The following is a 27,188-nucleotide window of genomic DNA, read 5'->3' as shown; positions in this document are numbered from 1 at the left end:
AAGTGATACCGCCCATGGACACTCACACCGCCAGAACCGTCAGCCTTTTAAGAATTGGTACGCTCTTTTTGGTTCGGAACTACTTCAGTGGGCAGCTGCTTCCACATAGTGGTGGTGCGCAGAAAATATTGCCTTAAGAAACGCTCAGTTGTGGAACGACGGACGTTAAGGTGATACGGATGGCTTAACGTCCGATGATGAAACTCAGCTGCTGGTATTAGTCCAAACAACTCCTCTGAACACTATCCATGGTAAATGCGGTAGAAGATGAAGAGAGATCCCACATATCTACGCAATGCCAAGGGATTAAGTCGCTCGGAAAGTGACTGGTCGTCACTCATGTGACGAGATCACATCATGTGTATTTTTTATATTAAATGAGTTACATTCATTTATATTCCATATCAATAACATTTATAAATTTTGCGAAGTCGTGAAGCATTGTAACATCGACAAAAGCATAAAAACTTCCTTAAACATATATAATTCAAATCAATTTAAAATACTTTTTTTTTTTTTTTTTTTATAAAACAGGGGGCAAACGGGCAGGAGGCTCACCTGATGTTAAGTGATACCGCCGCCCATGGACACTCTCAATGCCAGAGGGCTCGCGAGTGCGTTGCCGGCCTTTCAGGAATCGGTACGCTCTTTTCTTGAAGGACCCTAAGTCGAATTGGTTCGGAAATACCTCAATGGGCAGCTGGTTCCACAAAGTGGTGGTGCGCGGCAAAAACTGCCTTGAAAAACGCTCAGTTGTGGAACGGCGGACGTCGAGGTGATACGGGTGGAATTTCGTACTCTGCCTCGACGTCCGATGACGAAACTCAGCTGCAGGTATTAATCCGAACAACACTTCAAAGAGACCACGACTTTGCAAAATAAATATTCATAAATTTAATTTGGGCTGCAAAAATATCGCAAAAGAACGTATCTTATGAGTTAGCGATAAAAAATACTTCAAAGAAAATAACCCTTGGTAAACTTTTCCGGTAGTACATTATTTCGGAACTCTTTCAACTGTGTATCTCAAAAGCCTCGAGGATAACGTATTTAATATACTTCAATCCGTATCTAACTTGAACTTCCTACCTTGTTAATATGAAAAACTATGGTTGGCTCAGCGATGAACTAATTAATAATCTCAATTATTTTTCCGTACTCTTAGGCAAGTACACTAAAAGCAACTGGAGTATCTGGTGTTTTATTAATATCAAACTATATTAATAAAACACCAGAATTTTCTCATTACATGCAACGATATAGTATGATCTATATTTATTTCGATACTTACTATGTTTGAAAAACCTCTGCCTTTTCTGATTATAGATCATAACTCTGGCGAAATGCCAACTTGGTAAAATGTAAATCCAAAGCTAATTTTAATCTACTTTTGAGGCTGCTCTAAAAACCATATTCTCTAATATCTAAAGTTTTATTTAATTTGTGACATTTTTTCATATATATTATTTGAAATTGCTAAGCCTATTTTTCCTTTGTAAACTTAAAGCAACTCATTCTCAACTCACATTAAGAGTAAATAAAAAAAAATGTGAGCGTGTACTAGGTGTACACACGTAAGAAGTGAAACTTCTTTATGACCTTATTTTTCGAAAAATTATCTAGTATATGCAACTTTACAGAAATACAGAAATTGGTTAAATAAACTTAAATTAGATAAAGTTTAACAAAAGGCTTTTATTATCATAGACATGAATACAAATACAATTATTTCATTTTAACTTATTACCGTACTACTATGTAGTACGAGGCATGCCTTTTAAGTTTTGTCGTTTCCAGAAAAAAACACAACTAGAACCTTATAGTACTTTTTATTGTTTTTCAAAGTATTCACCACGTAGCTTAATACACTTTTCCATTCGCTTAAACCAGTTATTATAACATTAATTCCACTCTAAAGTGGAGGTGTTCAAAATGGCTGACTTGAAAGCGTGGACTGCTTCTTCTCCGGACTGGAACCTTTGACCACGAAGACTTTTCTTAATTTTTTGAAATGTAAAGAAATCGTTAGGGCTTAGGTCAGGACTGTATGGAGGATGGTCAAGAATTTCTACTTTTTCCTGCTTCAAATACTGAATTGTTTGACGAGCGCTGTGTGAGCTTGCGTTGTCGTGGTGCAGGGTGATGCGCCGCTTTAAGTTAGATTTTCGAAGTTTGGCGATGATTTGTGGTAAACAAACTGTGGTATACCACTATGCGTTAACTGTTCTACGATATTCAAGTGCAATAGTCGCAACATGGTCGGTTTTTCTAACGAACGTGGCCACCATCTTCTTTGAAGTGCTTCGAGAACGAACGAGTTTAGTCGGCTTTGGCTCGTCTTGAAAGACCCAGATTGTAGATTGTTGTATGGAATCAGGATCGCAGGTATAGATCCAAGATTCGGCATCACTGATGATGTCGTAGACGTGATTTGACTCTCTTCGGTTGAACCTTTGCAGAGTTTTCTTACACCATCTGACGCGGGCCGCCTTGTGATCGTCGGAAAGCAGATGCGGTATCCAACGGCAAACTAGGTTTCTCACACCAAGCGTTTCATGCAAGATCTTCTGAATGGTTGTCCCTGAGTTGCCTAATAGAGCCTCTATCTCTCGATACGTCACAGGACAATCTTCGAGAATTAGTTGTCTCACAGCAATGATGTTTTCTTCAGTGAAGGCGGATTTTTGGCGTCCTTCGCTAGATTGGTCACTAACACTAGTATGTCCAGGCTGGAATTCTAAATACCAGCATTCGACAGTCCGCAGACATAGAGCTTCATCACTGAACACAGATATTAGCTCTTCAAAACACTGAAGCCGTGTCAGGCCTCTTCTAAAGTTGTAGAAAATTATTGCACGATCATTTTCCTTAGAAAGATTCATTTTCGTACGTAACTTGACAGATTCAAAGCGAAATTCAAAGTTGCCGGGAAATATGGAAACGACAGAACTTAAAAGGCATGCCTCGTACTAAGATTATTACAGAATTTCATTAATTGTAATAGAATTATTACTATTAATGAAATAATTATTAATTAGTACTAAATTTTTTCCAACCCCGATAAAGAAGTTTCACTTCAATAATATTACCTATATATTCTAAATAATAAAATAAGTGTTCAATATAATTGACAGAAATGCTCAATGCTCATAATGTAAACATAAGAATATTCTTGGTTCCAACACTCGGACAACGAACCGAGAATGCTATTACTCGATGATCTGATGCAGGACCAAAACAAAGCTATTCCTGATTCAATCCATAAAATAACAAGCAGAAATAACAGATGCCACTTTGTCTAATCCAGTATGGATTGTCATTAAATAAACATTGTTATATAATAGATATGACACTGAATTTGATATATATTTCGTTTAATCTATGTGCACAATAAACCAGCTCAGATATATATGGAAGACATCGGTATATTTTTGATCGTCTACGAATGTCAAAGGTTCTACTCAGTGCCGGATTAGCCACATAGCAAGAGTAGCAAATGCTACGGGCCCCGCAAACTTAGGGGCCCCGCGCTCCAACGCCTGTCTGACCGTAATAAAAAAAGTATTAATTTAGATAGTAGCGTAAAATATCTTGCATACCTTTAACGCGAAGCGCTTGTCTATGCTTCACTTCCACATAAAAATAAACACATTATGGTACAGGAGGCTCACCTGAGGTTAAGTGATACCGCCCATGGACACTTACACTGCCAGAACCATCAGCCTTTTAAGAATTGGTACTACTTCTTCAGTGGGCAGCTGCTTCCACAAGGTGGTGGTGCGCGGCAAAAATTGCCATAAGAAACGCTCAGCTGTGGAACGACGGACGTCAAGGTGATACGGATGGTATTTTGGCTTAACGTCCGATGATGAAACTCAGCTGCAGGTATTAGTCCAAACAACTTCTCTGAACACTATCCATGGTAAATGCGGTAGAAGATGCAGAGAGATGCCACGTATCTAGGCAACGCCAAGGGATTAAGTCGCTCGGAAGGTGACTGGTCGTCACTCATATGACGAGGTCACATCATGTGTATTTATTTTATATTAAATGAGTTACATTCATTTATATTCCATATCAATAACATTTATAAATTTTGCTAAGACGTGACGTAACGTAAACGTAACGTAACTTAACGTAAAGTACCTAACATCGACAAAAGCATAAAAACTTCCTTAAACATATATAATTCAAATCAATTTAAAATACTTCAAAGAGACCGCGACGTACTTTGCAAAATAAATATTCATAAATTTAATTTGGGCTGCAAAAATATCGCAAAAGAACGTATCTTATGAGTTAGCGATAAAAAATACTTCAAAGAAAATAACCCTTGGTAAACTTTGCTGGTAGTACATTATTTCGGAACTCTTTCAACTGTGTATCTCAAAAGCCTCGAGGATAACGTATTTAATATACTTTAATCCGTATCTAACTTGAACTTCCTACCTTGCTAGTATGAAAAACTATGGCTGGTTCAGCGATGAACAAATTAATAATCACAATTATTACTCCGTACTCTGAGGCAAGTACACTAAAAGCAACTGGAGTATCTGGTGTTTTATTAATATCAAACTATATTAATAAAACACCAGAATTTTCTCATTACATGCAACGATATAGTATGATCTATATTTATTTCGATACTTACTATGTTTGAAAAACCTCTGCCTTTTCTGATTATAGATCATAACTCTGGCGAAATGCCAACTTGGTAAAATGTAAATCCAAAGCTAATTTTAATCTACTTTTGAGGCTGCTCTAAAAACCATATTCTCTAATATCTAAAGTTTTATTTAATTTGTGACATTTTTTCATATATATTATTTGAAATTGCTAAGCCTATTTTTCCTTTGTAAACTTAAAGCAACTCATTCTCAACTCACATTAAGAGTAAATAAAAAAAAATGTGAGCGTGTACTAGGTGTACACACGTAAGAAGTGAAACTTCTTTATGACCTTATTTTTCGAAAAATTATCTAGTATATGCAACTTTACAGAAATACAGAAATTGGTTAAATAAACTTAAATTAGATAAAGTTTAACAAAAGGCTTTTATTATCATAGACATGAATACAAATACAATTATTTCATTTTAACTTATTACCGTACTACTATGTAGTACGAGGCATGCCTTTTAAGTTTTGTCGTTTCCAGAAAAAAACACAACTAGAACCTTATAGTACTTTTTATTGTTTTTCAAAGTATTCACCACGTAGCTTAATACACTTTTCCATTCGCTTAAACCAGTTATTATAACATTAATTCCACTCTAAAGTGGAGGTGTTCAAAATGGCTGACTTGAAAGCGTGGACTGCTTCTTCTCCGGACTGGAACCTTTGACCACGAAGACTTTTCTTAATTTTTTGAAATGTAAAGAAATCGTTAGGGCTTAGGTCAGGACTGTATGGAGGATGGTCAAGAATTTCTACTTTTTCCTGCTTCAAATACTGAATTGTTTGACGAGCGCTGTGTGAGCTTGCGTTGTCGTGGTGCAGGGTGATGCGCCGCTTTAAGTTAGATTTTCGAAGTTTGGCGATGATTTGTGGTAAACAAACTGTGGTATACCACTATGCGTTAACTGTTCTACGATATTCAAGTGCAATAGTCGCAACATGGTCGGTTTTTCTAACGAACGTGGCCACCATCTTCTTTGAAGTGCTTCGAGAACGAACGAGTTTAGTCGGCTTTGGCTCGTCTTGAAAGACCCAGATTGTAGATTGTTGTATGGAATCAGGATCGCAGGTATAGATCCAAGATTCGGCATCACTGATGATGTCGTAGACGTGATTTGACTCTCTTCGGTTGAACCTTTGCAGAGTTTTCTTACACCATCTGACGCGGGCCGCCTTGTGATCGTCGGAAAGCAGATGCGGTATCCAACGGCAAACTAGGTTTCTCACACCAAGCGTTTCATGCAAGATCTTCTGAATGGTTGTCCCTGAGTTGCCTAATAGAGCCTCTATCTCTCGATACGTCACAGGACAATCTTCGAGAATTAGTTGTCTCACAGCAATGATGTTTTCTTCAGTGAAGGCGGATTTTTGGCGTCCTTCGCTAGATTGGTCACTAACACTAGTATGTCCAGGCTGGAATTCTAAATACCAGCATTCGACAGTCCGCAGACATAGAGCTTCATCACTGAACACAGATATTAGCTCTTCAAAACACTGAAGCCGTGTCAGGCCTCTTCTAAAGTTGTAGAAAATTATTGCACGATCATTTTCCTTAGAAAGATTCATTTTCGTACGTAACTTGACAGATTCAAAGCGAAATTCAAAGTTGCCGGGAAATATGGAAACGACAGAACTTAAAAGGCATGCCTCGTACTAAGATTATTACAGAATTTCATTAATTGTAATAGAATTATTACTATTAATGAAATAATTATTAATTAGTACTAAATTTTTTCCAACCCCGATAAAGAAGTTTCACTTCAATAATATTACCTATATATTCTAAATAATAAAATAAGTGTTCAATATAATTGACAGAAATGCTCAATGCTCATAATGTAAACATAAGAATATTCTTGGTTCCAACACTCGGACAACGAACCGAGAATGCTATTACTCGATGATCTGATGCAGGACCAAAACAAAGCTATTCCTGATTCAATCCATAAAATAACAAGCAGAAATAACAGATGCCACTTTGTCTAATCCAGTATGGATTGTCATTAAATAAACATTGTTATATAATAGATATGACACTGAATTTGATATATATTTCGTTTAATCTATGTGCACAATAAACCAGCTCAGATATATATGGAAGACATCGGTATATTTTTGATCGTCTACGAATGTCAAAGGTTCTACTCAGTGCCGGATTAGCCACATAGCAAGAGTAGCAAATGCTACGGGCCCCGCAAACTTAGGGGCCCCGCGCTCCAACGCCTGTCTGACCGTAATAAAAAAAGTATTAATTTAGATAGTAGCGTAAAATATCTTGCATACCTTTAACGCGAAGCGCTTGTCTATGCTTCACTTCCACATAAAAATAAACACATTATGGTACAGGAGGCTCACCTGAGGTTAAGTGATACCGCCCATGGACACTTACACTGCCAGAACCATCAGCCTTTTAAGAATTGGTACTACTTCTTCAGTGGGCAGCTGCTTCCACAAGGTGGTGGTGCGCGGCAAAAATTGCCATAAGAAACGCTCAGCTGTGGAACGACGGACGTCAAGGTGATACGGATGGTATTTTGGCTTAACGTCCGATGATGAAACTCAGCTGCAGGTATTAGTCCAAACAACTTCTCTGAACACTATCCATGGTAAATGCGGTAGAAGATGCAGAGAGATGCCACGTATCTAGGCAACGCCAAGGGATTAAGTCGCTCGGAAGGTGACTGGTCGTCACTCATATGACGAGGTCACATCATGTGTATTTATTTTATATTAAATGAGTTACATTCATTTATATTCCATATCAATAACATTTATAAATTTTGCTAAGACGTGACGTAACGTAAACGTAACGTAACTTAACGTAAAGTACCTAACATCGACAAAAGCATAAAAACTTCCTTAAACATATATAATTCAAATCAATTTAAAATACTTCAAAGAGACCGCGACGTACTTTGCAAAATAAATATTCATAAATTTAATTTGGGCTGCAAAAATATCGCAAAAGAACGTATCTTATGAGTTAGCGATAAAAAATACTTCAAAGAAAATAACCCTTGGTAAACTTTGCTGGTAGTACATTATTTCGGAACTCTTTCAACTGTGTATCTCAAAAGCCTCGAGGATAACGTATTTAATATACTTTAATCCGTATCTAACTTGAACTTCCTACCTTGCTAGTATGAAAAACTATGGCTGGTTCAGCGATGAACAAATTAATAATCACAATTATTACTCCGTACTCTGAGGCAAGTACACTAAAAGCAACTGGAGTATCTGGTGTTTTATTAATATCAAACTATATTAATAAAACACCAGAATTTTCTCATTACATGCAACGATATAGTATGATCTATATTTATTTCGATACTTACTATGTTTGAAAAACCTCTGCCTTTTCTGATTATAGATCATAACTCTGGCGAAATGCCAACTTGGTAAAATGTAAATCCAAAGCTAATTTTAATCTACTTTTGAGGCTGCTCTAAAAACCATATTCTCTAATATCTAAAGTTTTATTTAATTTGTGACATTTTTTCATATATATTATTTGAAATTGCTAAGCCTATTTTTCCTTTGTAAACTTAAAGCAACTCATTCTCAACTCACATTAAGAGTAAATAAAAAAAAATGTGAGCGTGTACTAGGTGTACACACGTAAGAAGTGAAACTTCTTTATGACCTTATTTTTCGAAAAATTATCTAGTATATGCAACTTTACAGAAATACAGAAATTGGTTAAATAAACTTAAATTAGATAAAGTTTAACAAAAGGCTTTTATTATCATAGACATGAATACAAATACAATTATTTCATTTTAACTTATTACCGTACTACTATGTAGTACGAGGCATGCCTTTTAAGTTTTGTCGTTTCCAGAAAAAAACACAACTAGAACCTTATAGTACTTTTTATTGTTTTTCAAAGTATTCACCACGTAGCTTAATACACTTTTCCATTCGCTTAAACCAGTTATTATAACATTAATTCCACTCTAAAGTGGAGGTGTTCAAAATGGCTGACTTGAAAGCGTGGACTGCTTCTTCTCCGGACTGGAACCTTTGACCACGAAGACTTTTCTTAATTTTTTGAAATGTAAAGAAATCGTTAGGGCTTAGGTCAGGACTGTATGGAGGATGGTCAAGAATTTCTACTTTTTCCTGCTTCAAATACTGAATTGTTTGACGAGCGCTGTGTGAGCTTGCGTTGTCGTGGTGCAGGGTGATGCGCCGCTTTAAGTTAGATTTTCGAAGTTTGGCGATGATTTGTGGTAAACAAACTGTGGTATACCACTATGCGTTAACTGTTCTACGATATTCAAGTGCAATAGTCGCAACATGGTCGGTTTTTCTAACGAACGTGGCCACCATCTTCTTTGAAGTGCTTCGAGAACGAACGAGTTTAGTCGGCTTTGGCTCGTCTTGAAAGACCCAGATTGTAGATTGTTGTATGGAATCAGGATCGCAGGTATAGATCCAAGATTCGGCATCACTGATGATGTCGTAGACGTGATTTGACTCTCTTCGGTTGAACCTTTGCAGAGTTTTCTTACACCATCTGACGCGGGCCGCCTTGTGATCGTCGGAAAGCAGATGCGGTATCCAACGGCAAACTAGGTTTCTCACACCAAGCGTTTCATGCAAGATCTTCTGAATGGTTGTCCCTGAGTTGCCTAATAGAGCCTCTATCTCTCGATACGTCACAGGACAATCTTCGAGAATTAGTTGTCTCACAGCAATGATGTTTTCTTCAGTGAAGGCGGATTTTTGGCGTCCTTCGCTAGATTGGTCACTAACACTAGTATGTCCAGGCTGGAATTCTAAATACCAGCATTCGACAGTCCGCAGACATAGAGCTTCATCACTGAACACAGATATTAGCTCTTCAAAACACTGAAGCCGTGTCAGGCCTCTTCTAAAGTTGTAGAAAATTATTGCACGATCATTTTCCTTAGAAAGATTCATTTTCGTACGTAACTTGACAGATTCAAAGCGAAATTCAAAGTTGCCGGGAAATATGGAAACGACAGAACTTAAAAGGCATGCCTCGTACTAAGATTATTACAGAATTTCATTAATTGTAATAGAATTATTACTATTAATGAAATAATTATTAATTAGTACTAAATTTTTTCCAACCCCGATAAAGAAGTTTCACTTCAATAATATTACCTATATATTCTAAATAATAAAATAAGTGTTCAATATAATTGACAGAAATGCTCAATGCTCATAATGTAAACATAAGAATATTCTTGGTTCCAACACTCGGACAACGAACCGAGAATGCTATTACTCCATGATCTGATGCAGGACCAAAACAAAGCTATTCCTGATTCAATCCATAAAATAACAAGCAGAAATAACAGATGCCACTTTGTCTAATCCAGTATGGATTGTCATTAAATAAACATTGTTATATAATAGATATGACACTGAATTTGATATATATTTCGTTTAATCTATGTGCACAATAAACCAGCTCAGATATATATGGAAGACATCGGTATATTTTTGATCGTCTACGAATGTCAAAGGTTCTACTCAGTGCCGGATTAGCCACATAGCAAGAGTAGCAAATGCTACGGGCCCCGCAAACTTAGGGGCCCCGCGCTCCAACGCCTGTCTGACCGTAATAAAAAAAGTATTAATTTAGATAGTAGCGTAAAATATCTTGCATACCTTTAACGCGAAGCGCTTGTCTATGCTTCACTTCCACATAAAAATAAACTCGACTTCATCAACTATAATCGTAAAAATAAGTACGTATTTATCTTTTTAACGTTTATTTTCAAATTTTAATTATTATAATCGATATACATATTTAGACTAGCATGTTATTTGTACCCTTCAGATTTTTATTTTTATATAGGTATACATTTATTTTGCGAGTTTAAGTAGCCGGGATTGTACTTTTCTAATCGATTTTAATATAATATCGATTATAAGGATTTCGAGGAAACAGGAGAACTATTTAAAGCCTAACCAAGGGCCTAACCCCTAGGCAGAATTTGCTACAGGCCCCGCGCTGGCTTTATCCGGCACTGGTTCTACTTACCAATATAGAATAACAAAATTAATGAAACAGACGCAGATGTGTAGCTTTGGTAGTTATATATATGGCTTCGTTCCTCTACCAAATTTCGTTGAATGACGCACATAAGGTCCCATTGAACCTGGCAAACATTCCACCTTTGAATCATTTACCCGTAGATATTGCGTTTAACACCGACGTTCAAACATTGCACTAAATCTGACCAAAGCTGTATTTGATACCGGAATATCTTGTCGAAAAGATAATTCCTGTTACAGTATTTTTAGCTTGTCATATTGCTAATCAAATATCATGAGGATACTTCAATGCAGTTAATACAAAAAGAGCTAGCTTATTTATAGCTTTAATTTTTTTTGCAAAAAGAATATACACCGTAAATATGTCTAGCATATACGATGCTAGTTTTGTTATTGTGTAGTTTAGATTTACTTTCAAAAATTTTAAACTTTAAATATTCTAGCTACTTTAAACTACTCGTAGAACTAGAGCCAACTTCAAATGACCCTAAATATCGATTAAAAGCCCCTAAAGTTTTATTTGTACACTCTATTTGAGAGGTAATTTAAATATTTAGTTCATTACTTGGGTTAGCCAAATATAAATAATTGTCAATAAACGTCCGTTTTTAAAAAAAAAAGCTTGTATAAAGTACCCCCTAAAGAAATGTACCTCCTACAACCCCCCAAGACATCTTGATTTCCCCTAAATTTGGAGGGAAAACCCTTAAGGTTATAGTGTGTGTAAGTGAATACTCAATAAGTCTAACTAATACTCACTAGGAAGTCTGTTTGATATTCATCCATTCATAAATGTTAGCTTAAATTTCGTTTCTCTGAAGTGCTGCCCTCTGTCGGCGAATCCCTCAATATCCGAACCACAGATTGAATAACTTATTTGAATAATGTATGGAGTTAAAAAGAAATGGAATTTTTAGATTATTTGATCTAATGTTCCTACGAAAGACTAGGCGGTATGGTTGAAAGACTATAGCCTGCGCCATGGGCGAAAATTAAAAAAAAACAATTGATCTAATGTCCCGATAATTTATTTACGTGGGGTATATCTTATAAAACATTAATTAAAACATGTTTTCACCAAATAGTTTAACAAAGAAATTATAGTAAAGCAAAATTCATACTACAGCTTTGGGTGGACTGTAAACATAATGTTTTTAATATGAATCAAAGTATGAACAAATCTTTTCAATAAATTCAATAACATTTTTATCACAAATATTTAATTTATATAAAAATTTGTCTCATTTGTCAGTGTAATTTGTGATTATTTGTGCCGTGACGGGTCACAGGTGGACTCCTGTCAAATTTCATACCCTCATCAAATTGTTAGACGTTGGTGTGTACCTTTCATTTTTATTTTGTTATAAAAAATAACGATTGTTTATGTAAAAACGTTTTAAGTGTTATATTTGTGTTTAGTCCATATTGTAGATTTTTATGTAAATATATAGAAAGCAATAAAATTAAAGTGTAATATATTATATTAATTATTCATTAATAGTATTTAATAATGTTATTACTCATATTTGTGTTGTCTGTGCTGTCTTAAAACTAACAATCGAATTTCATCAATTATTTTTTGTAGATGCAGATTCAAAATTAACTTAATTATTATTTTTACCGATTAATCTCCTTCGTGCCTTCTCCATCTACCCGACAATGGCGAAGTACCTTGTGCCCAGTTGGCACAAATAAAAGCCATAAACAAGAAATGGATTGAATGTATAAACGTGGCCTCTATAAAATTAAGTTATTCGCTTTTTTTCCTCAATTTTAAAATTGAATATAGTATGCGCGAAGCCAAATTACCTATGTGATGACTATTATCTTCTACTATAAAAGATACTTCCAGATTGAAACAAGTTTAACTATTTCAACTTTAAAATTGCTATTTCAATTATAAAAAACATTCCGGCGTTTCTAAGAACAAATATGGTATACCTTCTATGTTTGTTTTACTACAAAAATACGTACATGATTGCCCTTAGCGCTAATAATATTATATTGTTTTGCGAGGAATCGAACCTATATCGAAATCTTTCGTCGTTAATGTAGTACAACGGGCACATTTAATATGACTTGTACTAGATTATAAACTTATGATAAAGAAAGATCACTTTCAAGAATTCATATATCAAACTTTATTATAATTGATTTAAAAAAATACAATAAATATAATTCTATTATTTGTATACAAAACTCAGCGTGGAAAAGCGTAGCATCTCCTCGCATTTTTAGTATTTCTAGGGATTCTTTTCGCTATTTCATTATACACAAGATCCTATTCCCAGCTTTGAATTTCTTGAAAACTCTATTTTATTAAAGCTTCTTTAAATGCCTTTAATCCAGATTAAAACTTCTGGAAATTTATACAGCTTCTAAATATTCGTAGCTGTGCACTGATGGTTTTTTCCTTTAGAGGAGATCTACCGGAATCAATGCGTTAATTTGATACAAATAAAACATAACAGAGGGCGCTAATGCAGTCAAATATTGAACCACAAATAAAAAATATTCAAACATACATCAAGAGGTAATTAATAGCTGGTATTACATATTATATATTGATTTTTCTCATTTATTTATTTATGTACTTAACACGATGGAGGTACATAAGTGAACGTAGAAAATGATTCTAAATTTAAATTTAGCGTTGTTCTCAAATCAAGGGCTTCTGTACGAAAATAACTGGCAATGAAATGTTCACCAATCTTTTTCATCGCCAAGTTTTAGCTTACGTTTTTTTTTTCAATTACATTGAGTTTTTGCACCCTAAATAAATGTAGGTTTTTATAAAAGCTGCGCCGCGCTGATGTCGAAATATTAAAGTCAGGATATCTTTATTCCTTTTGGTAGTTGCAAACTAGATCAGTAATCACTAAATTAAAGTGATGCGCACTTCGTTCACTTGGAAACAGTAAACTTAACCATTTTAAATGATACTTCAGTACGGAATCATTCAGTAAGAAATAATTAAGATTTTTATTAGTAAAACAATTTCCAAAATCACTCCAGTAGTTCTAGTGAATCAATACAAAATCATAAACTTTTTCTTTCCATTAATGTAGATTATAGCTAAAAGATTATACTCATTGGTCTAGTGGTTAGTACCCCTGACTGCGAATCCATGGGTCCCGGGTTCGATCCCCAGCTGAGACGAACATCGATGTGATGAGCATTTGGTGTTGTGCTTAGGTCTTGGGTGTTTAAATATGTATTTATATGTCTATCTATCTATAATATGTATGTATATCCGTTGCCTAGTACCCATAACACAAGCTTCACCAGCTTAGCATGGTACTAGGTCAATTGGTGTGAATTGTCTTTATAAAAAAAAAAAAAAAAAAACTATTAAGCTTATAGAATTAATGTTATTCATGAAGAAATCCATCATAATATAAATTGAAAATTTATTTTATTTACTTCGTGGGTAAAATAAAAGAGGCTGTTGAACCGCAAGAAATTCGTTTTATTTTCTTTTTATATTTATTTCAAGTTCAAAGGCTGATTCAACGTGAATAGTTTAAAATATTCTACGTAAAAGAAACATTCAAAATTTTTCTTCAGTGCCTTTTTAGTTATTTAATATTTAACCTATGTCATCATATATCAAGGATAAACGATAAAATAGTAGTTTGAGAAATTGTTTCATACTGAATTCATTTATTTTTGACTGTTTATATTTAATTACTTTTGTTAATATAAGTACATTATAATAACAATATTGGACATGCGTTATCCTAAAATTTTAATAGAAATAATTATCATAATCCTAGAAATAATAATGCGTTATATAAAGAACAAATTTCCAAAATGCGTGAGTTCCTCCTCATCAGATGCTATACTCGAATCTGGTGTACGTTCATGTACGTAGTGATAAGTAGCTTTGCCTGCAAATAATTCAGGGGCTTATTAAAAAGTTTGTAAACTATATCTATATTTATTCCAACAATTTGGCAACATTATAAGGCTTCGCATGAAAAGGAAATGCATTTTCAAGGATTCCCACAAAAAATTAATACGTTTATTTACTAGTCTTTTCGAGAGCTATGCTTGCTTTTGCTGACAAGAGAAGGGGGGGGGGGGGGGGGGAATAAATTGCAGTAAATCTGCTTACGTAATACTTGAACCCATATTTAAAATAGTTTAGGCATAAGACATTGCCTTGTAGTCCTAATTGCAGCTGCCAGAGAAAGAGAGAAGTAGCAAGAAAATATATAAGTTTTCATTTCTGGCAACTTAGATAATAAATAAAATATTTTTTTTGCAGAAATGTCCTTACTAGTTATCCAATTTGATGCAAGACGTTGTCTTCTCCAATCCACCATTGATTTCCAATGTGGTGTGGCCAGAATTGGAATAACCAGCTTAGCTGGTTTAACTGTACTCAGTGGTACATTGGTAGAAGTCACTTGTTCTTGAAGTAATGTAACCATAGGCTTTGTTACTGGAATAGCACTCGTTTTGGTTTTTCCTGTAAAATAATTTAATTAATGTGCACTTAATTCTTTATCCTGGAGGAATTTTACTTATGGAGAAAATATTGCTTCAAGCATAGAAGACTAATCAACAATAAATCCGTCTAAATGGGCTCTTTTAACTAAAGTACTCTTTGTCTGTGTCGGTCAAATTGTATTTACGATGGGAAATAAAAAAAATCTGTTTATTCATTTTAAGTACATATGAATTACAATGTGTAAGATTTGGGAACCCTTTTAAGTAAGCAATACCTGTGTCAGGGGTCCCAGCTCTTTCATAACAAACTTAAGTATAGAATCCTTAAAATATATCCCAATTATTTTATTTACTTTTCAACTGTTATCAACACGCCTGAGTACATGAGTGAGTGAGTAGGTGCAAATGTGTAAGTGGGTTAGTGAGTCAGTGAGTGAATGAAAAAAGTGTATAACTACATACTAGGTCTCAAAAGCATCTCTAAATCTTAGTTTTTCTAGAAAAGCGGTGCCGTTATCTAACGGCCGTAATGTAGCGTTGGGTGACCCATACGTTGTCTATAAATAACATCGGAGTAGGTTTCCTAGAGAACGTTGAGTGTCACCGTAACGTCAAATAGCGGTGCTATAATTTGCACGACGGTCGTCATAGCGGTGATAAACATTAGCTCAACGTTTCCGCGTGTAGCGGTGCCCATATTTAATTAAAACAATGAGTGGAAACGTGACTTGGACGAGCGAAAATGATTGTTTTTTTCATTATATTAAAAGATAAAGACGGCCGTTATTAACAACCGTAAAATGACGGATGTTAGTTAACGGCACCGCTTTTCTAGGAAACCTAAGCTTAACACTGCGCAAGGTATGCTCAGGAGCCAGTCCTTTAGTCGTATCTTTACATTGTTGACGGTGAGCGGGTAGATATGAAGCAGCCTATTTATTTTTTAATGGTGCAATTATACTAATATACTCGTAGTATTTTGTTTTATGTGTTAAACGTGGATACTACAGATAATTTGTTGCTCTATGATTATTGTTTGTATGATCAGGGCCTAGTGCCTTCAGCGTGCGACTCTCATTCCTGAGGTCGTAGGTTTGACTCCTGGTTCTGCACCAATGGACCAATGGACTGTCTATGTGCGCATATACACTCGCTCACCGTATTAAAAAAACAACGTTCAGAAACGGCATGCTTTTAATCGAAATAGTCGACGGCGGATGTCAGGCAGAAGGCTGATCACCTTTGTGCCATTCAGAAAAAATAAACGGTTACGAAACAGATACAGAAATATGAGTCCCAGACCTTAAAAGGTTGCAGTGCCACAGATTTCTATATATATAAAAAGAAAATGGTGTTCGTTTGAGGCTCTTTTACGCTTAAACCACTGATCGTATCGACATGAAACTACCACCATTCGATGCGAAATTTTTCCTAGATGGTTTATGGCTATTTATTTTAATTCCAACGTTCCTTCATTTTTTTATTTCTGTTTTACTTTTATGAAAATTTTTCCCGCTAATAAAAACAAAAGAGGCTTCCTAGAACCGCAAAACGTCAACATCTGTTAAAAACTCGATTTTCGAAATATTTCAATTTTCTTAGCGGGAAGTTAAAAAGAAGAATAATAAAAATATGAAAAAAAAATAAAATAATGAAACATAAAATTTATTTTAATTCCAGCAGTCCAGCAAAGCGGGCGCGAAACGGCTAGTTTCTGTATATAATTATTGTTTGTTACCGGGCGAAGGGGTATTTCACTGATAAAATTTTAATACCAGCCCTGCGATTCTGTAACTCACTGTTAATGCGTGAGTCCACTACGCAGTAACAGCGCTCCCTTCGTCACTGATGTAATTTTTGGAATCTCATGGTATTCTGTTAAGAAATTTTACATTACGTTTTGATAAGTGGAGGGAGGTAACCTAGTGAGTTGTTGTCTATTAATATCGTGACAATTGACTCATTTTATTTTATAAAAAGAGTTAATTGTCAAAATTTTCATCATACATAAACAAAATATTTTTAATAAAACAAAATAGAGAACAAAATGGTCGACGTTTGAAATAAAAGTAATAATATAAAAAAAAAGATAAACTGTGAAAATATCTCAAAAATGACTTATCTGATGGAAAATAATTAGCAAGAAGGGCCGCTTAAAGGTAAGTTTATTTATTAGTACATCTTAAGTTACGTATTTTGTTTATAGCATTAAGTGTTTATATTTCGTATTTAGCCGACAACTGACCAGCCGTGGTGTATATGAGCGACAGAAACTTAAAAATATTAATTATGTTTCAGCACGAAACAAGGGATACCTAACATCTGGATATATAGTACAAAATTTAAGAATATTATCTTAACAAAAAGATTATTATGTCACGCTAAAAGTGATTCTCTCAGCAAATGGTCTAAGGATTCAAACTAAACAGGATGGATAGGTATCTTAAATTTTCAAAATATTACTAAAGGTAAATGCAAATGTTTTCAATATTTTGTTGAGTAATTATAAAATAAAAGGGTACCTATCTATAAAGAAGAAAAATTTGTGTTTATATATTTATTCATTTAAGTGTAAGTGCAAGTGTTGGTACTTTTTAGATGCCACGAAACTACTATTGCAACCTTTTTAAGTGATTCAGAGGTCAAACACACAACAACAATATTACCTATGTTTTTACTAACACTCTTAAAAACTGAATTCTATTAAAACTATTTTAGAAATATAAGAACTATCATAGTAAATAAATAGGAATAAGCAGTGTCTAGAAAAATAGTTAACAAAGTTTGTTTGTTTGATGGCAAATTTGAAGTCAAATGTAATAGGTTAAATCGAAGCGACATTGTAAAGAATAATTAAATTGTTAGTTAAAAATGTCAAATATAAAAAATATTTTTAGGTTTTCTAACTTCAAATTCCATTCATGAAATATAAGAAGTATTAATTTTAATTGATCAAGTTGAATTTAATTTAATTGTTCAGATTTCAGAACACAAGTATAAATAATCATGTTAGGTATGTTGGATCAAATATATAAGCTTTCAATTGCTCAAATTCATACCATTTCAAGTGATCAACGTTAATTTTAAATGTTGGAAATGACATTGCCATAACTTATTTAATAAACATAGAAGCCATCAAAAGATAGTTAATATATTTTAGTTGTTATTATATTGTAGTCAGCACTACACTTTAGCACTAAACATACGCTTTATGGGTCTTGGATTTGTTTCATTAATAAATAATTGTATTTAAAGTACATACTTAGATTTGCTCAAGATTTTTTTTTATTCATAGTACTGAATCAATAACTGTGTGCGAAATTACTAAGCTTTGTTACCATAAAACTTTAAATAATATTTGGCTTAGTTATAATATTATCAAACATGTTTTTAAGATACTTTACTTAGAAATACAAAGATATCCCATAAAGTTTTTGTGTGTTTTATGCACGTTTTTTTATTATTTTCCTTAACTTTACAATAATTAAATTGTTATGCAATATTATTGTGTCAGTACAGTGACCTACCACATCTTCCTATTTACAATTTTAACACATAACTATTGTATTACAGCCATCAGCGGTAGTTGTCAAGAATGAGGAAGAAAATGACCAATTATTGAAATGTTAAGAAGAGATATTAAACCGAGACCACTAATCCATTTTGAATGCAGTTTGGACAACTATGATTTTTATATGAAAAATTGTATTACTTACCGTGTTTAAGATAATTGTGTACTTCATAATAATTTTTTTTGTATCTAATAATATTATATTAATAAAATGATTAATTAAATCTACCACTTATTTAATGACTGCCTATAGAAAACGTAGTAACCGAGTTAAATACATAGCTAAGCCGAAATGAAAAATATATAAGCCATGTTACTTTATAGGTGAATAAAAGAACAATATAATAACTTACACATTTAATTTAATGATTATAGTAAACTTTTAACACACTACAAAATAACTTTCAGTAAAACAAAAACTTAAGTATAATAAAATCTAATTAAAACCCAGCCTCACATAGAGCTAATCAATAACATCTACTTTATTTTGTAGATAAATATATTTATTTTAATATATTTTCTAATTAGTTTGTAAAAAGTAATAGTTATGAACGATAAATTTAAAAAAGCTTAATAAGTACTTAAACCATCATGTATGTAATGATGGTATTTCATACTTGTGTAAAGCAGAATAATGTTTTTATCCAAAACCTTAATGTTATATCAATATATTTTATAAAATTATAGGAACTGAAATTGTACTGTGTTATCATTTATTATAAATTGAAGGATAAGTAGTCGAAATTCAATAATTTGAAAATGTCTGCACTATTGTGTCTTTTTATATCCAGGGGCCTTGTCGTATGATATAAATGTAATATTCTTCTTCTTCAAAGGCAGAATGTATTTTTCTATCAGAAATTTTGAACATTTGGGGATCTCTGAAATTATTAGATTTATAATTTTAGTATAGTAGAAAAATACAAATATAGGTATAACAAAATTTACCTATCTTAACTTATTTATCGTTTTCTGTTCGACTTATCTCTGCTGGAGACAAGACATGATCAAGACTGCATCGAAAAATTGGTTCTAGGATCAAAATGATATTTTTAATGCTAAAATAATCAAAATGTTTACCTTAGATCATCTATTTACTAGACTCTTCGTTCATCTCAGCAGCATATGTTCTAGGTTTCGTCAATACCATATAATTTCTTGAGTATTGGAAAAAAGCGATAGTAACCAACGCCGAGAAACCAATTGGTCGTTTCGTGTCTACATTTTCTTCGCCATCTATAGATATTATATTAAGTATTTTTTAATGGTTTACATCATTTATTTCTTGAAATAGAGGTTTAAACTTTAAAAGTGGAAACGGACCTTCTGTAACAATAACAATGTTCAATTAATGTTTATATATATAATTTTTTTCGTAAAATAATGCTGTATTGATAAATATTATTTTATAAACTTACCCCAAGATACATATAGATTGTCCTATGTTAGAATATTTTCACATAAAACAAGTTTTAACTTCGCTAAAAATGGCTAACTCACTGGTAAATAACGATTTCAGCGAGGGAAGAGCAACTTTTAATTTGACGTACAAAATGTACATTTAAGTGAGATGAGATGTCAAATGGTATGTATCAGAATACCAAATACCAACAATTTTGGAGCGTAAGTGTAGCAGTGCCAAATTTTAGTTCCAAATGTGAACAATCTCATTTGAGCGGCGCTTTTGTCGCGGTTATTGTTTATCAGAATACCAAATTGTAACATGACACCGAAACGAACGATTTGACAGCAAAAATCAGCGCTGAGGGTGTGTGAAGCGAGTTACAGAATCGCAGGGCAGCTGCCAACCACCATACGCAAAGAAGTTAAATTATCGTTAATCATTAATTAATATTTAAAAAAATAATAACTCGATTAGATAAGGACTGATTCACCGATATAGTTCAGAGAATGCCATTTTAGTTTAAATTCATTTAGTTAGCTTTACTAAAACACCTTTTTACTAAAATTTTAAGCAAAATAGATTGTTAATTTTAAAAATCTATTGATCTATCTATAAATATTTGAGATGATGATCTATTTATGATTTCGGAATTCAAACTTAGGAAACAGTTCAAGTTACGTCGAATTAGCAGATTTTTAGATCCCACGAATTTCTAAAAGGTACTTCATGTACTTGTTATTACTTACATTACTTTTTATTTGACAGGTACATGTAGTTAATTAAATTTTAACGGAAACAGAACAACTCATAACTGTAATTCTAAAAACAAAAATTTAAAAAAATAATAGTTAAAAAAAACTAGAACACACGCTTTTAAAGCACATCAAACTAAAAAGTGAAAAATAATTCCTAATTTAGGCAGAAAATGGTAATGAACAAAAAATACTGGTATTATTGTGAAAAAGCGTGGGTTGCTCGATAGACGAAAAATATGGCACAGAACGCCATTTTCAGCCTAAATTAGGAATTCTTTTTACTTTTTAGTTTGATGTGCTTTAAAAGCGTGTGTTCTAGTTTTTTTTAACTATTATTTATTTTTTAGTTCATTTTTTTTAATTTTTTTCATTTTTTTTTCGGATTATTGCATTGACATCGATCTTTGACAGGTGCACAAAGTTTAAATCTGTCTGTTAAAAGTGGGTCAAAATCGAGTCCGAAGGAGTCGGTTACATACATACATACAGGTGAAGCTAATATAAAGCGTGTAATAACTTTCGGCCAACCCGATTTTGTATAATTGTACATTTTTGGGTTCTATACATGTTCATTGTTCAATCTTAAAATGCCAGCCTTTCTGTTAATTAAATACATAACAAACCCTTCTCATAAAAATATTTGTTATACCCTTTCACGGTTTCCACCTCATATGATACAAAATAAACAAAAGGTTTAATTAAAATTCTACAACCTTAAATGGGCCACTGAGGTTCTAAAATGGCAAGCTATATAATTAATTAGCCAATATATTATAATAATACTCTAGAGTCACGAAACAGTTACATTTTTAGATTGTTAAAAGATTTTCCCTTTTTACAAATTGGTAAAGATTATCGGAGGTCAATATTAAAGGTTTTGATATTTAAGAAATTTGTCAATTTCTTACGGGTGATTTTAAACCTTCAAAAATCCAAATTGTATATTATACTAGTAGACTCGGCCAAGCGTTGCTGTGGCTAAGATTTTTGTTATATTACATAGTAGTAAACTATTCAAGAGAAAAGGCAGGAGAACACCAATCCACCATACGTTTTTGGTGGTTATGCCATTAATTTGTAGCTTATGTACAACGTTGGTAATTATTTTGAAAAGGATCAATACCTAGGTACGAATAAAGAGCCTTTTCTAGCGATGGTATTTTAATAAAAGGACGCTTATTGTGACGTAACTATATAAGATAGAGACATGCTGTTGGGACATTTTTTAAAGATAGTGATGTGTCCTGAAAAATTTTAATGTATCATTTTGTGTGATTGAAGGAAGTTTTTTGTTTATTTTTTCACACCTTGGGTTAGATTATTCAAGTTTTAGAAAGCATCCCTAATTTTTTTTTAAATGAAACATATGCCTCTGCCTATGTCACTCGGTGAAAGAATTTTTGAAATCGGTCCAGTAGTTTCGGAACCTATTCATTTCAAACAAACAAAAAATCAAACCTTTCCTCATTATAATATTAGTATAGATTTAAAAAAACAGGGCGCTACCGCCCTTTAGCCTCAGATTTTTGTAACTCTTTCGTAATCACTGTTCTCTTAATAGGCACGTAGTTGTTCAGCCTTTCTTCAAAAAGTCCGTTTGTGCTTAGCCGTGATTAGAACGCACGACCTATCGTTGTGTATAACATTGTTTTGATGTGTGTGTGAATGAATTAAGTATCATGAAAATCATGTTCTCCGACAACTTACCAGTTCGTCCCAATCTTCGTATTCTCACTGGTCGTTTGATTGCTTTTATCATATTATTCCATGCATTGCTTACAGCATTCTGTAAAACATGTAAATTATAATTTAAATGAACTTATTTGACCCTTCAAGTCAAGATTTTTTTAATGAAAATGTTTTAATAATATAATTAACGAAGCAAATTAATGCATACAATCCAATCCTTGCTACAAGATTTTAATATCGAACAATAATAGTAAATAGTAAAGTAAAATATATCATTAAGGGGTCCCTTTAGGCAAGGTTCCGAAGATACTGGCAGTTCATTGAATTGCTAGACTAAATCTTTGTCCGAGGTAGCTGCCAGCTCTTCGGTCACTTGTGATATCGACCAACCTTTTTACTATTTCCTTAAAAAGCCTTATAGCGCTAGGACCTCACGGACCAAGGGTCTCGACACCGAATGGGACAAAATCATATTCAGAGCCTAGACCCCTGTATTTGTATGTGTGTATGATAATTATAAAATCATAGTTTGAACGTGATAATGATATTTTTCATATAATTCAAACAGCCAACATCTAACGTTATATTTAATGTACCGACTACCTTACCCCTATATCTGATGGTAAATTTGCTAAGAACTCTTGAATATCACACATCACTGTATCCGAAATTAATAACATTAATAAAAGTCTACACGTTGTTACACAATGAGAGCCCATTTCACAATCGTACGATGAGCAATAACATTGTAGGTACATTATTATTTTAAATATTTATATTTCAAAAGTATATTCTGCGAATTGGTTTTGTTTTAGAAATGCCCTTTTGCACTGAGTAATAATCAAATGAATATACAGGTTGGTCAAAAAGTCGTGGATCAAACGCAAATAGGGGATAGATGAGGTCATCAGCTGCAAAAAATTGTTCCACGTGAGGTCTCTAAGCTCAACCCCTGCTGAGTTATAATTTATTTTGCGTTTTTATAAGAAAATTAACTTTTCTTTACTAATTCTTATTAAAATTCAAAAATATCTACATCCTGTATCTTTTTCATAATATTCACTAGATTGGTACTGATGAGTAACCATAAGATGGTATTGCGTTAAACATACTATTTATAGTTGTTTATTGAGTGCATTGAAGATAATATTAAGTTATACGATATAATTTTTTTTTCAAATCATAACTTGTTTGTTTACTTCGGTGAAAAAAAATTACTCTACCGAAAAGTGACCCTGTATTACAAGTTTTGGCGCAATTAATAGGGATTCTGAAAAGGTATTTATTACACATGCCCATGAGTCGCTCTAATATCTTTCTGAGATACTCTCACGTCTAAGAGCTACATACGAATATAGCTTCATCCTATTTAATTCTGTCTTTGGAATTTTTAAATACACCATAATTTGTCAAAGTGCTTGTGCATATGCCATTCATGTATATACTCGAACAGTTCCGTGTTCCGTGTATCAAATTTTAATTACTGCGCCTATCAATATAAAATTATAGTTCCATACACATAATAGCGACCCGGTGGGGAGACACAATTGGGAAATGATACAGAGGAAGACCCCTCTTGCTAGGATGATATCATCAAAACGGCTGGCTCGAGCTGGATGCAGTTTGCCTGTGACACAGATACCTGGAGATCCTTGGAGGCGGCCTTCAAGCGGAGGTGTTCTTGCAAACTAATTAGAAATAAGATATTATATGGTACAGGTATTTTTTGTAGTGTCATTTAAAATAATAATAGGATTAAGTTTACTTTACTTTGATTTTGCGAGAAATAAAAGGCTTTTTTGTTTTTCTTATTTTACACATAATTTTAATTTTAACGGAACTTCAGCTACTTAACGGGATTAGCATTAACAATTATGTTAATATTGTTATTGCCATACAAGAAATATAACCTGATTGCTTTACAGAAGCACTTAATGCCAGACATTAGTGTGACATGATAAATATCTAGCCCGCTGTATTCGCGACATTGTTACTGATATAGAGCCACAACACACAGAAATATTTCGTATATTTAATAAAATAAATTATTATTAAATTCATACCTATATTTAGAAAAGCGTTTTCATAAATTGAACCAAACTTTCTACGTTCCAGGCAATGTGAGAAAGACGTACACAAGATTACAATTATTTAGTAAAATGAGGAATTTGCAATATTCTTTTATTCCCAAAGGTACTCTTTACTCTTTGTAAGCTGTTAATCGCATTTTAAGGTACATTTTAAGTGCCTAACGGGTGCAATATTGCGTACTCACTCCCAGAGTTCGAGCAACAGAATAAGTTTCCTACTTCCATCATAGGCCGGGATAAATCCCGGGATCATAGGAAAAAAACAAAACAGGGTTTTAAAAAATTATTATTATTAAAATCCCGTTATGATTCAAAAGGTCGTTATAATGCAATTTTCAAAAATGGAATTTTATGTCATGATGATTGTAGAACAATAATAGAAACCCGGTGGGGGTCTTCCCTGAGAGATGCGACCTCCAACTATTCAAAGTTAGATTGTACTCCTCCCTCATAGGCCGGCAACGCACCCACTAAAACTGGGTGTCCATGAGCTGCGATGAATGCCCTTTTTGGGCTCCCGTAGGCTCGTTTGCCCCCCTATTATATAAGAAAAATATATATGCAATGCAATTTATTTCACGTTTTTAATATGTATAATGTATATAATTTATGTTTCTTTAATAGATAACAAAACAACTTATATAGTATTGTCTTTAATTGATATAACTTTTATTCATTTAAATAAAACACTATTTTGACCGGATTGAAGTTATGTATGAAATAAAATAAATTAATCAAAATAAATTAATAATTAATTTATTTATTTATCAATCCGGTCAAAATAGTGTTTTATTTAAAACAACTTATAGCTCGTAGATCAGAAGTAACGTATTTACTATATTTTTAAACCTACATAGTATATTATAATAATAATCAAAATATATAATGATTTTTATTGTTTTTTATGTTTCTTTAATTATTTTCTATCTATAACTTTATTACTCTGTGCCGCTAGTTCTGAACATGCCAGCTTGACTAATGGCTTGTATAGGTAATATGTATGTTATTGTAAGTACTTTACGGCACAAGATCAGTAGATAATGTGTTTTTTACTATAAACATAATGGTTTCTTAAGACAAATCAATCCTTTCGACGGACTGGATTAGATTCAATGTTTTTTTTTGAAATAGAATATTTAATGTGACAAGCACTTATAGATAACAAACCGGAAGAGATAGAAAAAATTTAGTAATCGATATAAAAGTGTAGCATCTATGGATCACCTATCAGAATATTAAATAAAATACGTTTATAATATTTTAACCACTCATGGTTGGGGTAGTTTAGTTGTTTTTTCAGTATCCAAAAAGGGTTCAGGTTATACCTGGTTTGGTATGTAGCTAATCTTTTCTTTAGAAAAAAACGATTAAATAGAAATTTTGTTTTAAGTATTATATTTAATGTCATTATATATTTTCAATATCCGTGAAATAGACTATAATATTTACTCTATGGTACACTCCATCAAGAAGGATATGAGATTTAACACCTTACCTTTGCAATTATAAAAGTAAAAGTCACATCGCATCACCATAGATGACTGGCTAAAAGGATTGAGTTTCTGCTACATTACATCGGTGAAAAAACACAAAGTTTCCCTTCGCGAATAAAAGCTTTTTCGCTCAAGAGTATCCTTCAAAAGTGAGAGTCACCTCCCCACTAGTTAGGGGAAACTTGAAGTAAAGCGGAATACATACTGAGAACAAAGTAGCCACTAAGTTATATTGTAGAAAAATTCCAAAAGCGAGACTAGAAACAATTTATTTTCCTTATAACAACCAACATGAAAAGCAAAAATTTTCCCGGATCTAATGTTAGCCGTTACATATTAAGTAATGCCACGTAGCTCTGCCGGAAATGGGCCTTATCCCATGACTAGCACAATGCCGCTAGAAGCTCGTTCCGGCGGTCATTATAACCTCAACCTCTCGCCAAAGGGTTCTACCCAACTCACGCGCAACGGCGCACAATGTTGCCATTGTACAAAAGGTTCTTTTTTTTCTTTTTATAAATGGAAGTGACATTATTCCATTATATCATTTCCAGCATATTCCATTAAATTAATGAAATAAGTAACTCTGTGTCAATATTTCTGAATGTAACTAACATCATATTATTGTAGATATTAATAAGAGTATATATGTATAAAAAATCCTTATTTCTATAAACTCTGTAATCGATGGATACATGAAACATGACACATAAGAAACTCATTATGATAATTGCAAACTTTTTGAGCACTTAGCACGCTATGTCGTTTGAAAGGAATATCCTTGCAAGAGAGGTGCTTTAAGTAAATAAAGTTTTCTTTATTGGTTATATATTGTTGGTTCAGTTGCAATTGCTAAGTTTAATATAGGTTCTGAAATATTATGAAAAACGTTAAAAACATTATTTTATCTCGTATTTAGAAACGAACTAATGACATGACTAAAGGATAAAAAACCTTTTTAAACGGATTAAAGTTATGTATTATTATAAATTTACAATTATTTAACATAATTTTAAATTTA

The 27,188-nt window shown here is 33.1% G+C and overlaps 1 protein-coding gene and 1 long non-coding RNA gene across 3 annotated transcripts; one reads left to right on the top strand and one right to left on the bottom strand.

Annotated features, from left to right (window-relative positions):
- Positions 1–14,442: 14,442 nt before the first annotated feature.
- Positions 14,443–23,394, bottom strand: LOC125049652. Its single transcript, XM_047649048.1, has 4 exons — positions 23,193–23,394; positions 22,603–22,681; positions 14,992–15,183; positions 14,443–14,599 (listed from the first exon to the last, which is right to left on the bottom strand). Exons 1-4 carry the CDS (start codon positions 23,340–23,342, stop codon positions 14,499–14,501), a joined length of 522 nt encoding a protein of 173 aa, XP_047505004.1. The 5' UTR covers positions 23,343–23,394; the 3' UTR covers positions 14,443–14,498.
- Positions 17,056–18,767, top strand: LOC125049655. 2 transcript variants are annotated; one of them, XR_007117041.1, is made up of 3 exons: positions 17,056–17,323; positions 17,463–17,632; positions 18,738–18,767. It is a non-coding gene; the product is annotated as an uncharacterized LOC125049655 (long non-coding RNA). The 2 variants fall into 2 exon arrangements; XR_007117040.1 differs by lacking the exon at positions 17,056–17,323 and having other exon boundaries at positions 17,384–17,632.
- Positions 23,395–27,188: the final 3,794 nt, after the last annotated feature.

This window comes from Pieris napi, chromosome 5 (assembly GCF_905475465.1).
Source record: "Pieris napi chromosome 5, ilPieNapi1.2, whole genome shotgun sequence".
Lineage (NCBI taxonomy): Eukaryota > Metazoa > Arthropoda > Insecta > Lepidoptera > Pieridae > Pieris > Pieris napi.
This window is presented reverse-complemented; position numbering and strand designations above follow the sequence as displayed.